The 13,973-nt window shown below is 44.9% G+C and overlaps 2 protein-coding genes across 4 annotated transcripts; both read left to right on the forward strand.

The window, feature by feature from the left end:
• The first annotated feature begins 8,656 nt into the window (after positions 1-8,656).
• LOC120908352 (alpha-1,2-mannosyltransferase ALG9) lies at positions 8,657-10,940 on the forward strand. The gene is made up of 4 exons (XM_040319268.1): positions 8,657-9,094; positions 9,191-9,390; positions 9,466-9,901; positions 9,969-10,940. Exons 1-4 carry the CDS (start codon positions 8,763-8,765, stop codon positions 10,645-10,647), a joined length of 1,647 nt encoding a protein of 548 aa, XP_040175202.1. The 5' UTR covers positions 8,657-8,762; the 3' UTR covers positions 10,648-10,940.
• A 311-nt stretch (positions 10,941-11,251) lies between these two features.
• Positions 11,252-13,879, forward strand: LOC120908353 (methyltransferase-like protein 9). 3 transcript variants are annotated; one of them, XM_040319270.1, is made up of 6 exons: positions 11,252-11,831; positions 12,151-12,247; positions 12,575-12,862; positions 12,959-13,107; positions 13,182-13,354; positions 13,594-13,805. In XM_040319270.1, the coding sequence occupies exons 2-6, from the start codon at positions 12,155-12,157 to the stop codon at positions 13,803-13,805; spliced, it is 915 nt and encodes a 304-aa protein (XP_040175204.1). In that variant the 5' UTR covers positions 11,252-11,831; positions 12,151-12,154. The 3 variants fall into 3 exon arrangements, with proteins under 3 accessions (XP_040175204.1, XP_040175203.1, XP_040175205.1); XM_040319269.1 differs by lacking the exon at positions 11,252-11,831 and adding an exon at positions 11,894-12,041 and having other exon boundaries at positions 13,594-13,879; XM_040319271.1 differs by lacking the exon at positions 11,252-11,831 and adding an exon at positions 11,998-12,092.
• Positions 13,880-13,973: the final 94 nt, after the last annotated feature.

Consider the following 13,973-nt stretch of genomic DNA (forward strand, 5'->3'; position numbering starts at 1 on the left):
TTGCGTTGCGTTGAAGTCTCCCATCCTAGTAGGTACGGGCGCACCGGCAAGTCTGCACCGGTCGCAAAACTTTACCTTGTTAAACTTGGCCCCTTTTGGAAGCAGGATTTGTCCGTCCGATGTCCCTCGCGCCTGCGTGCCCTTCAACTAGAGGTGTTCGGTTCGGTTGCACGGAGCTGTGCGAAATGCACAAGACTGAGTCGAAAATGGTATACCTCTCTACACTCCTCCCCCACTCTACCGAACGGAGCAAGCTTAAGAAGCGTTTCGGTGCGGTTTTGAATCTTGTTGGCTAATCTGAACGGCATTGAGCCAAGGTAACTGGGGCATGAACTGGCGTGCACCCAAGAGATCGAATGGAAAACTGCTGAAATAAATTAACAAATTAAAGGTACGAGAGCGACGATGGTACGATTTGCTGGTGCTAGTTGATGGGAACTAACTAACTAACTAAGTTGATGGCAAACGAGAAGTGAATTGATTCTGAACGAAAATGGTGCTAGAGGAACCCAAAAAAAAGAACGAATCCCTTTCAATTGTGGCGTAGTTTGCTGTATAACTCTACGAGGGGTTATAAAAATTCTTCACTGTTTTGCTTTTCCTTCTCCACCCACTCAGAATATCGATAGGAGTTCTTTTTTTTTTGCAGAACACAAGCATTCCAAGTTGTTAGCACGTGTCACAACCAGTCCTATAAAATTGTTTTAAAAATATCCCAAACGGACATCGCCGAACTCAGCACCGCATTAGCTGCCCTTTTTACTTTTGGCCCAAGACTGGTTTTTCGGGTGCAAAATCTCAGCTCGCTGTAATGCTGCGAAGCATAGGCAACAGCGAGACCGAGCGATTAGCATATTCTCCTGCCTGCCAGCCCCGGCAGATCCGGTAGGGAACAGCCAGAAGAATCGCTCAGGTGTGTCAATGTACCGAGCTGCCGCCCAGCCGAAAGAGACATCACGTTTTTCCCTTCTGCGGTCTGTAGCAAGCGGGCATGCGTTACTTTATTTTGGCATTTTTCTTTTGGGTAGCATCATTGGGTTCTCCCCTGGCACACATGGTGGACACTATTCAAGCACAGCCAACAAACGCGCAGCATCTGCCGAATAAGGACGGGATCAGGAACGGGGAGGTGGTGGAAATTTCGCGATCATTCTCAAGGCGACGTAACCGTAAACGTGAACGGGAAGCTGAATTCAGCGCTGGAGTGGCCTGGCGTGGCCTGTTCGTGTGTGTGTGTGTGTGTCCGTGGGTGATGACCATGCTGAGGTTGCTGATGCTGCTCCTCATTAGCATCCGGAACGCGATATGCTATATCGAAATTGTGTGTTTGCCTGCGTCACAAGAAAGTATTTCGCGGGCAGGCAGATGGCATTAATGAAATCTCGCTCCGACTGGTTTAGTTTCTATTTCGTTCGCGAGACAAACACCCGGGCCAGTGAATTTAGGCTGGTGGAATGAAAACTGCCGCAGACTGTATTATTGATGCAAAATGTTTCCCACATCGAGGGCGCTTTGTTTCCCTCACTCTCCGTCTTTTTGGAATGAAAAACGGCCATTCTAAATATTCATCTAACGGAATAATCCCTCGCCACACTCATGGGGAAATTTTGTTAGCATGGCAACAAAGAGTCCCGCACGATAGTCGCACGTCTGAGAAGAAGGTGAAACTCATCTCAAACGGAACGAAAACAAGCTGCAGCGTGGCGAACGGTCAAATGTATCGATCTAAAACCGAATATATACTACTTTCGAGGTTGGTTTTCCTCATCTCCCTTGGACCGTATGTAGTGTCAAGGTGAATGTAATGAGTGTCCACAGAGGACGAGAACCATTGCCAGCCAATTGGATGCCGGTTTCTTTCCTATTGCTGTAAACTCTTTATTACCACTTTATTACACCGCCCTAACAGTCCGCTTTCCCCGTGTACCGCCCTTGGGTTGCGGTCTGGTCCACCGATCCTTGATCATCAAGCTCGGTTGGTGTTTTGGATGGAAACTTTTACACACAACCCACTCCGTCGCAGGGGCGTTGCCTCTCACGCGCTAGGCACGGTTGGCTTTTCCCGGCGTGTTCGCTCGCGCGGTGAATCACATTGCGTGATCGTGATCGTGGCCGCTATTGTGTTGGGGTGGTGTGGACTCTAATTGTCTTGCGATAATAATCGCGAGCGGAAGGTGGTATTACTTTCTTGCACGACTCGACTCGAATCGAGAATCGATTAGCACACGGCAGAGTTTGTGACGGGATGTACACATTCGTCCAGGCAACATCTTGAATGGTAACCGCTGGCACAACTGGTGTGGCTCGGCTACACTGCTGACTGTGAAGCGCCCTCACCCTATAGTGTAACGTTTTGTGCTGCAACGGATCTAAGGTTGCATTCTTCAATTGCGCCTTTAATTGGAAGAATGTGCCGTCATCGGTTAAAGGTGTGAGGAAAATGTCAAGTGACGCAAACGGAGGTGTCTATTTGCTGCAGAATAACAGATGTGCTGCCAATATTTACTAGAATTTCGTTCGATGCAGATCCGGCTCACAAAGTTCCGGAGCGGACGGACCCCAGCAGCAAATGTTGTGTGACGAATCCGGGCAACTGGTGGGTCACAAATGGTCGAATTTTTAATTAGAGCGCAACGCAGGATCGATAATTATCCTTGCAAAACGGTAGCATCTTCCCGCGCACTAGGTGAGGAGGCCGCCCGGGCACTAACCTTGACCATCGTCGTATTCGTCACGGTGATCGGTAGAGTTGACACCACCAGCCACGGAAGCTGGCTCGATGGCTTGATTTGGCAGGGTTGTTTGAGTATGTTTTTTTGTTGCCGCATCTCCCTTCCAAGCTTCCCTTGGCACGTTCGGCGCTCTGGTCAGCTAATTGATGTGATCGTTTGTTTAGTGTTTGTGTTAGTAGCACAGCACTTGATTAGCGCTAACGTGAACCTCGAGCGATCGAACGTACGGCGGTGCCACTGCGCATCGACAACCTCCAGAGCACGAGGAGCTTAAAGTGATAGCCTGATCTGGTGACCCTGACGCAAGGTTTATGCTTTGGAAAAGAAAATACAGAGAAAAAAACATTAACTCAAAAATGTACTACGCATAGCAAGGTTGGGGCACCGTAATGGACGCATGAAATTGACGGTTTAATGCGATATTTCTGGAATGTTTATTTTTGTTTCTATCACGTTAAGGAATAAGATTAAAAAATCAATCATGAAGGTGCAGGAAATGCGTAAGAATTAATGATTATTTATACAAAGACAGGCCACGAATCGAGACGCTTCCTGTGGGATCATTGTTCGACCATATGCAACCATTTGATAATGCAAAGTCATCTGAAAAAATCACGATAAAATGCAATCGCTGTGACGTTATTGTATTGCGGCTTGCGTTGAAATCGATTATGAGGAAGAAAAGAGAATTAAATTAAGTAAAAAAGACTTGCTCAAGCACATACAGTGTCTTTTAATAATATCCATTGCAGTTGACATACTTTTAGTGGACTTACTTCTCTTCTTCTGCTTACTCGCCTTACGATCTATGCTATACGTGAGTACTTGATATTTCATGTTTGTTCCAAACAATATCATAGAATTGTGAAATTACATGATTTACTACCTTATGATATACTGCTATTTTTGCAATACACGTGGATCTTTACTTCGAAAGAAAAAGGATAATAACATTTTCAAGGAAAGGCCAAGGTTGATTGTATGTCTATAACAACCGTTACACCCAATCGTACGGAACGGAGGTAATTCGATTAAAAACTACCAACCAGCGTTTGAGATGAGTAGAGCAACATTGAAAGCTACATGGAGTTGGTTTACCCATACCTTGATACGATTTTCTCATTTCAATTTAAAAAAATTAATTTAGAATGCCCAGCACTAATGTGTGGTTTAATATTTGTGATACAGTAGAAGATAGTTTACTATTTCCTTTGCAAACATAAAGGCATAAATGAATGAAATGTAAATGTCAGATTTTTTTTACTCAATGTTTTGTTTTTTTTACCTTTCAATCAAAACCATTTTTTCATAAATATTTGATACGTATCAACGGTGCAATTATAAAAAAAACGAAAGAAATCCGTTACAGGGTTCACCAGTCCAACAAACTACTGTCCACTTGTTTACAGCAATTAGTGGCACAAACTTTACCGAATTTGACTGTTGTGCAATCCAAGATGACAATAATTGGTGTTATTAAACTGGACAAAGTAACTCACATGAGTTGACGTTTGATCAACTGGTAGACAGCGGTGTATATCTAAAAAGACGATGGTTATAAACAAATGGACAATTGTGTATTGGACTGGAAAACCCTGTAACTATTACAGTTGTTACAGTACCGCATAGTACAAGTTTTAACAATGTGTCCGGAACCAGCGGTACCAGCAAAAAAAATCGAACGTGTGTTTCACTGTTTATTCAACAATTTCAATTATTTACACAACAATGCCAAACGCGGATGAACATTAGCTCCCTTGTCCAAGTGCCGCGCCGTAGTGCCGCTGTAGTGTCCGCTCGTACGTCACCCAAAAACCGACCATCCGCTCGATCTCATTACCATCCATGAGTACACAATATTCTACCACAACCACACAACCCTCATCAATCAAATCAAATCGCACTATTTATTATTCTTTCCTCCTGCAGGATCGGCCCAACCGGTGTGCTTGCAGACAAAACAAAAACGCACCCACCAAACGTTGGTCCCAACTAAAAGCTGCCTTATCATGTGCGCCGATTGAGGGTAACTGCGTCGTTTCACTCACATACTTTACGCAGTAGTGGGAAGAAATTGGAACACCACTTAGAAAATGGCAAGGCGGGGGATTGGCCTCGATGCGCGAAACAGGAAGAGGTGCTGGATGTTTTGTTTTACCGCTGAAGAAGCTTCCAGTGTGTTCGGGGCAGTTGATCCTGTTTTTAGCTCCCCGAGCCACGATGGCAAGGAAACGCTGGTAAATGGGGCCAGAGGCTTTAAGATAGTGCCACTCATCGGAGTGGTTGTGGCAGTGCTGCGATTGACATATGTAAGAACTTCCCAGTTCGTTGGATGACCTTAGATCAGTGCAGATGATGGCGTTGTCGCACGGTGCCGTCTGATGGATGATTCGTATTCGTAAAAAGGCATTACGTCGATAAGCCCTCGGGGCGGGTTGGTCGACGCATGTACCCTCCTTTGCTGCCGATGAGGCGCGAGCAGACTGGAGTGACGCGACCGTAAGGAGGGTCTTTCGGGCCGAGAGGTACGATTCGATTCGTACAGCGCACAGAGCATTCATTAGCGTTCGCAGTTCAAGTACCGTACCCCTGTTACAACGACGCCCAAATCGAGACGTGTGTCGAGACGTAAAATTATGCCGCACCGTCTGGTGTGGGGTGTTGATGGCAGAGATGGGGTTGAATGTTTGATTTTGCAACAAAGCCGAGCGCACTGCTCCGGCCAATTGTATCCACCCCTCCAATCGTACAAAAGGCCCTTTCGCTTCCCGTTGCCAGTGTCAGTTGCGATCGCATTGCGAAGCATACGAAAGGAACCAACCATATGGGCATTAGAGGTTTGAATCCCGAACCACGGCTTCTGGCCGTCCTAGTTTGGGGCATGGCTAAGTACACGGAGGGCAGTACACGAAGAAGGATTGTAAGTTAAGCTTACATTTCTTTCGTTTTCATCTCCCTGGCGGTGACCTATAGTGGGAGGTGACGACTGAAGTGAGGATCACGTGTAAACGGACGCTGGGGAGCATCACATTGGCGAGCAAATGGTGTCAACCTGCCATGCATGAAGCACGCCTTCGCGCCCCAACGAAAGGAGCCAACGTGCTTAAGTAATCTATGACCGTATAAAAGTTAACTTAAAATTAACCAATTATGTGGGTTAAGATAGAGGTGCTGAGACGCGGGCAAAATTGAATGAAACGCGTGTAATGTGTGATCATACATTTCACATTGGTTTTTTCTTACCTTTCCCCCAATGTCCATCCTCATTAGAATCGTGTCATTGTGCACGCACGCACGTAATCCACCATACGGTGCGGACTTTGATCGGGTGATATACTTAGTCTGACGGGCAGGCAAATTTTGACCACATCATCGTGTGGCTGTACGTCACGACACACTGGGACGTCAGCATTTCCGTGGCGTTTGCGTTGTTCCATTCCCGAAGCTGATGTCAACCACATCTTGAACTTTGTACCAAACCATTCAGTGAACGGGAAAAGATCAAACGCTCAGCATAATGGAGATCAACTGTTCGTTTGCATAATCTTCTTCTTGTGTTGTTCTACCAGCTATCAACAAGCTGTTCACTCGTGCTGTCCAGCCGAAAATGAGAGTGCAAACAAGTATCTGTAGATTCTCAGGCTTGGAAGATCCCACATTTCAAATCCGGATGCAACAGATATATTCGCCACGTTTTGCGTTGTTGCCTTATGCAATCGTGTCATATCGGGCATGCCTGTGTATCATTGCCACTCCCCACCCAGGCTCGAGGGTGACAAATATTTGCAACTGGCAGCGAGGATGGTAGGAATCGAACATACCAGTTGCTTGTGACATTGAATTCTGTGATATGCTGGGTCGTATCTACCGGGCATGGATGAGCGGCGGTAGTTGCGCGTTCACGATCACTTTGACATTGGCGATTAGAATATGCTCGAATCGTTAGGCAGGGTTATGAAAAGCAGAATCCTAGAGTTGATTGTTTGGGCAAAATGGAGTAACGTTCGATTCAGAAGACAGTCTAAGTGGGACGCCAATTTATGTTGATGTGGTATCGAAGCTTAATGGTGAATTTATGGTAACCGATGGGAAAGATTTGAATCATATTAAGAGAACTGGTTGTGCATTTCCAGGTAGTCAGTCAGTAGCCATTTGCAGATTGATACACATATGCTAATGGATAGAAGTTATTGCTTCCTTTCCAAGTGTAGTGCTTAGTTTGCGTAGTGCTTAAACCCGTCCTTGCGTGGTAGTATTCCCATCTCACTGACTATCTTTTTTAAGCAGAAATTAGCGGTCTGTTTCAAGTTTGTTAAAATATATAATCGTATTTAGCTGGTGTCAATAGTACCGTCTTCCATATGTACGACATAGCAACATAGCCGTCATGTGTACAAGAACCGTAAGAACCGAGCCTTCGCTACGTAAAACTGAAGGCATACGCATAAACCCTTAAATGGTGATATAGTTAGTCTTGTATGTGGTAGACGATCTAAACGGCAGTCGAACCACGTACGATCTTGTAACAACCAGCGACTCTTTTCATACTACACCGAGATGAAAGAAATAGTCCATATGAGAATGAAGGCGGTCCCGTGGAAAAGTCGTCAACTCGTACGACTTAATAACATGCCCGACTGATTTGACATATCAATTGTCAAATAAAAAATAAATTCTCTTCTGGTCGAACTTTATAATTCTTTCAAGCAGGTTTCTTATTCTTCTTTGGCACAACAACCGTTCTCGGCCAAGACCTGCCCAGTGCCACTAGTGGTCTTCGCTTTCAGTCAACTTATTGATTACCCATAGAAGGAGGATCAGTCCTATACGTTTGAGGGCAAGGTCCATTCGAGGCTTGAACCCATGATGCACATGTTTTCAGTTGTACGAGTTGAAGACTGTACAACGGACCGGCCTTATATCTATTAATTGATTTACAGTGAACCCTCTCTTATTTGACACCTCTCCAATTTGAAAAACCTCTCTTATTTGAACATTTTGCACAGTCCCTTGATTTCCAGTACATTTTTGTTCCTCTAATTTGGAAAACCTCTGAAATCTGTGTCAATCTTATTTGCGTATGGTGTTGCCATGGTTATTGAATGATGTATGCTCAAATTGGCAATCCTATTCGCAGTTTCCTATAGCAACAGTTAAGGCTGCATACTAAATGTTCTGTCTCTTTCTTGTTTGGATGGACCTTTCATTCACTTTCCACCACTGTAATTTGAAAACCCCTCTTATTCGACAGTCCCATCGCCTCTCAAATAAGAGAGGGTTCACTGTATTAACTTAAAAAGAGCATGCCAAGCAACATTACACGAAAATAAATGATATTTTGGTTGGAAACCGTGAAATTCAACTTACACGGAAATTTGAGATACGCGGTATTTTGCGGCCGTTTTAGTCCTCATTAACCGTGTATCTCGGGGATCGCCTATAATGTGTAACTGAATAAATATGGTGTGACGGTCCGGATCGCAATTAAAATGCTTTACAGAAACCCCTATTTACCTACTATATTAGATAACAGTTTGTTCCAGTTACATTATAAATTTAAATCAGATACCCCAACTTGAACTACACATAGACCGCTGCACATTGCAATAAATTGAAAATTTTCATCAAAAAATATTAGGAACTTACCGTGTAGCGCACAAAGGTTAAATGAGTTGAGAAGCGCTGACAATGGTACGAAACTGAAAGCCCTAGGATAGTAGCCTGGATGACATTTTTAATTTAATTTTTTAATGTAAATGCGTTTTTCAAGCTTTTGAGGCATTTTCCTACGCTGAATGAAAATAGTTCGTAAGACTATCGGTAATGTTAAAAGATAAGCGGAATAAAGTAATTTCCTCTCCTTTTTGCACCTGTTTGCTGTTTGTTTTGTTTATCTATTATACAAACGTCAACCGCGACTGACAACAAACTGTACACACAATTTCACGCCGCTGGCATTCCGGCTAGCAAAGGGGGCTGCTCATCGGTAGACAGTAAATAGCTGGAATTAAGTTTTCGCAGTGTTTTTGGATGCTCGGAATTATGTCCGCGCTTAAAAGTAACGCGGTCGTCGTGTTATCGCTTGTAGTAGTGCGTCTCCAGTCCGCCCTGTATTCGATAATTTCCGATTGCGACGAGACGTACAATTACTGGGAGCCGTTGCACTATCTGCTTAAGGGCAAAGGTTTTCAAACATGGGAATACAGTCCCGAATTTGCCTTGCGGTCCTACAGCTACCTATGGCTACACGGGCTGCCGGCGAAAGTGTTGCAGCTGGTGACTGATAATGGTGTTCTTATTTTCTACTTCGTTCGGTGTCTACTGGCTGTTACTTGTGCCTTGCTCGAGTATCGCCTGTACAGGTAATCATACTTACACTCAATGATAGACAATCCTCTGTAACGCCGTAAATTGATTCATTTTCTCCTTTTTTGCTTGTTTTACGTCTTCACGGTTAGGATATTGGGACGGAAATGTGGCGGCGGTGTGGCTAGTCTGTGGCTGCTATTCCAGCTTACCAGTGCCGGAATGTTTATCTCTAGCGCTGCGCTGTTGCCCAGCAGTTTTTCCATGTACATTACCTTAGCAACGATGGCTGCGTGGCTGAATGAAGATACGCGAACGGCTATTGCGGTAACAGCATTTTCCGGAATGATTGGTATGTAACCGATTCTCAACACCTCCAGCTTTCAGAACTGTTGGAAACGTACAAATCCTTTTTTTTTACATTCAGGTTGGCCTTTCGCTGTTATAGTGGCCGTTCCCTTCGTTCTCGAGCTGCTTTTTAAAAAAAGAAAGTTTTTGGATTTCTTTAAAAATGCCATACTCTATGGAGCCATGTACGGTGTGCCGATAGTGCTCATCGATAGCCTTTACTTTGGAACATTTACGGTCGCCGCGTTAAACATAATCCGCTATAACGTGTTTACCTCCCACGGACCTGATTTGTACGGCGTCGAGCCTATAATGTTCTACGTGAAAAATCTCTTTCTAAACCACAATATTACGCTTATGCTCAGTCTATCATATCCGTTGGTGGTACTGACCGCTGCATGTCTTGGCGTAAGGAACACAAAAAATCGACTCTCACCGATGCAAGGCCTATGGTTGATGTCACCTCTCTATTTATGGCTTTTTGTGTTTGCCATACAACCGCACAAAGAAGAACGGTTCGTAAACAATGATATTATTGGGTTTTTATCACGTTCATCGTTTAATATCTTTCTTTTTTTACAGATTCATTTTCCCCGTCTATCCCTTATTTGCACTTGGAACAGCACTGCTAATGGATCAACTGTTTTCCCACATGCGACGCATCCTCGGTGCAGGACGCTCCTCCTTTCCGAATCGTCTAATGGGTTTCGCCGTCCTGGCAGTGGCACTCTGCCTAGGTGTATCGCGAATGCTGGCCACATCCATGTACTACCGTGCACCGATGAGCGTGCTGAGTGACCTGCCTCCAACCAATGAGGAATTGACCGTATGCTACGGCAAAGAGTGGTATCGGTTTCCCGGGAACTTTTTCTTGCCCCCGAACTATCGGGCCCGGTTTGTCGAGTCCAGCTTCACCGGCATGCTGCCGGCATACTATGACGAAACTCAAAACGGCACGCAAATTGTGCACGATTACTTCAACGACCAGAACATGGGCCATCCGCACATGCTGTTCGAGCTGAGCCGATGCGATTATCTGGTGGATTTCGACAAGGGCGCGTTTTACGACGAGCTCAGCGCGGAACCAAACTATTCCGTCGACAGGAAGACGTGGTCTATCGCTAGTAGCGTCGAGTTCGTGCAGGCCGAAGAGTCGGCATCATTCGCTCGCGCTTACTATGTACCATTGCTGTCGTATCGATATTTAGTTTGGGGCAGGTACAATCTGCTGCGACGTAACAAAATGAAACCTATTTCGTAAGCCTATTTGGCTGGTGTGTTGCTACGGAAGGACTCATCGGGACCCTTCGTCGGTCGTGGTCTTTGAACATCCCGTGCATCCCGGGTGTTGAGCCAAAGAAGAGGAAGCAGCTGTCAGAATATGTGTTCGTAAATGAGGAAGATTCTATGTCGGTGATCCATGGTGGTCCTAATGCCATTACGGTTGTTACACGTGTCTTACCAGTTTGCCTAGTTATTTAGAGATTTTAAAGTGCAGTCTAACGTCAAATATCATTAAATATTGATTAAAATATATACTTTTCGACTAAATAATTGATCCAGCTTAGAGTAAATGATCCACATCCACAGCCGCTTGTTACGGATTCTTATGATGGCTTTTATTCACCCCTCGGTCTTTATATTTAATTTTACTGTAGAACAAATGTAAAAGAACGAGAATGGCTTATGGTACAGCGCTAATCGCAATGTAGCAAAACAGAGATAAAAAATTGCAATAAAATTGTCACTCTCATCATTCTCTTGTTACCATCCTCAATTCAACAGATGCTAAATTGCGTGAACAACCGTTTAATGTTGCTAATCGTTTGCTAATTTGAACAGCTGTCAACGCGTCGGTATATACTCGCTAGTTCGTCGATCGGAACGCTTCCCGTACATCCTTTCAGGCAACCCGTGTTTTCGGAATCGTCCCGTGATGCTGCGCTGATCCACCGACAAGTGTTGCATCGCGATGTGGGTCAAGCTTTCCGTTTCGTACACCAACTAAACCTTACGTACCCGTATCCGGTTCTGTTCGAAGCAAGGGATGATTCCTGCAAATCCTCTGCAAAACTCGCACCGCTGACAGCTGTAGTTGTTTTTGTCTGTTTGGGCGGGGAGGCAGGTGGGGTGATGTGTACGCCGCGAACGATGCACCGAAGAAAACCCTTGGCTTCCGAGAAAAACATTTTCCCCCTGTATTTGTCGGTTACCACGCCCGTTGCCGTTGCTGTGCTTGCGGACAGCAGACAATAATTGCTGGTGGTGGAGGTGTCCCGTTTAGCCAAAGTGTTTAGCCGTACATACCAACCACTACGGTCGGTGTGCTTGATCGTATAATTCTGGCCTCATTGCTCTCACTACGCGACCGTGTGCATGAAGGCAGCATAGCTGGACAAAAAAGAGCAGACTAATCAAACTTCAATCCTAATCTCGCAGCCGCAGGTGAGTGGAAAGATAAAGAACCCTCGAGCAATAACACTTCATTGGCACGCGCTAAGCAATACCACGGCCACAATTAGAACAGCAGCAGCGGAAGCAACAACAACCGGGGCATACGAGATGTACATGGAGCTTGTTTGATTTGTTTAAGTGAAGCAATAATTAAGCAAGCATGCTCCCCCTAACCATTCTTGCTCTGTTCGTTTTTTCGGTGTACGTGGAGTAACGTGTTGCGTTTGTTGTCGCCCTTGTGTTATTGCGAGAGTACAGTATGTTAGAGAACTTTTCAACTAGCTTCTAATTTTTGTTACCACCTTTGCAGCATTATGTCGAACTACCGTCCCCGGGGAGCGATAGCGAAAGTATTTTTCGATCGGCTACATAACGACGATGTTATACAGCAGATCGATATGACCACGGTAAGAGCCCTTGGATGGGATGGGATGGCGTTAATGGGAGGGAGGAAGCATCGGAAGCAATCAAAGGAAAGAGCGCTTTAGTTTATGTTCGATTGTGTACAGCCCACACAAGCACAAGCGGGCGGGCAACAAGTGCCGATAATCGATTAGAAACTGTGGATACTTTGATTCATTTTAATCGCCCACTCCAGATAACGGAGTATCGGTGGGGTGAGATCGGTCACGTACGTGAGGGCAATCATTTTAGCAACTCCCCATTGTTGGCTGTATTTACCTGCAATTGCAACTTTTATTAATTTATTTATTCATTTTTTTTAAATATTTCAGTGGTATACTATGGGCAAACTGCCCCGAAAGTATGGTAGCCTTTACCATCACCTAAACGGTCCAGACGAGCTAACGCTCGAGTGGTTGGAACGGTCGAAGAAAACGTCCGGCCGGTTCTGGTTGCAGCTGTGCCACGAGGTAGCGAAACTGTTTCTCAACATGTTCATGACCCAGACCGACATCAATGGTTTCCTGAAGCGCGGATCGATGTTTATACTTTCCGAAATGCAGTTCGACCAGTTTCTCACGGCTGGTGGTTTTTTCCAGCATCGCGAAAGGCAATCAGCGGTAGGTGTTAGGGGAAGGCTCGGCCTATTTCAACAGTGCACTGTTTAACGCTTCAAACTTTGGTGCCCTCTATCTCTCTCTCTCACCACATCTTAGCTTAGCGTATGTGACATCGGCGCTGGTGATGGAGAGGTAACGTTACGCTTGGTGCACACGTTGCAGCAGAAACGCAACTGGCAGGTAACGACCTACGCCACAGAATCCAGCTGGACGATGAGGAACCGACTAAATGAGAAGAATTTCATGTAAGTGCACATGGATTGGACTTATTTGTCTGTTTAAGGATATGAATGGAATACTAACGACGTTTCATTTACAGTGTGCTGGAGAATTTAAACCAAATTCATCAAGCAGATCTCATCGTATGTTTTAATGTGCTTGATCGATGCTTCGATCCCCACGTTATGCTTAGTGATATTTACGAATCGTTAGATCAGACGGGATTCGCATTAATAGCGCTGGTGTTGCCATACAGTCACTATGTGGAGAAAAGTAAGTACAAGTTGTTCAATTCTTCTCATTTACTTACAGTTATGTTTTCTCCGCGGAGAGGGCGCACAAATGCATTATATTTCATGCTTACGTCATTAGTTAAGTTATTCGTTTTAAGTTTTTTGTTCGTTGTACACGTGCAGTATTCATGTTCTTCCTTCCTGGCCCTTGTTTTAAAAACATTGCTCAATACATTAAGGAGTTATTATATGAGCGTGGTTATCTTGATCAATTGCTAGATTCCAGCCATTTACCGTTAAGGACGTTGCTGGAACCGTGGCCACCAGAGAAGCGGCTCACGGTCGAGGAGGAACTGGAAATGTTCTTCGACGTGCTGCAGGCGGTCGGATTCAAGATACGGACATGGACCAAAGCGCCATACCTGTGTGAAGGTGACCTGCGCCAGTCGTTCTACTGGCTAACGGATTACGTTGTACTGTGTTCAAAATAAATGTGCAATCATTCCAGTTAAAGATAAAGGAACAAGATTTATGTGGCAATCTACGGTGCCGTTCCTTCTTTGTATCAATGCAGTTGCATGCGTAAATAGTTAGTTTTGAAAGAAACATTCATACTTCATCGACGCAGTAAACTCCTGATCCGAGCTGGCCCCCTGGTC

Source organism: Anopheles arabiensis, chromosome 2 (assembly GCF_016920715.1).
Source record: "Anopheles arabiensis isolate DONGOLA chromosome 2, AaraD3, whole genome shotgun sequence".
NCBI lineage: Eukaryota > Metazoa > Arthropoda > Insecta > Diptera > Culicidae > Anopheles > Anopheles arabiensis.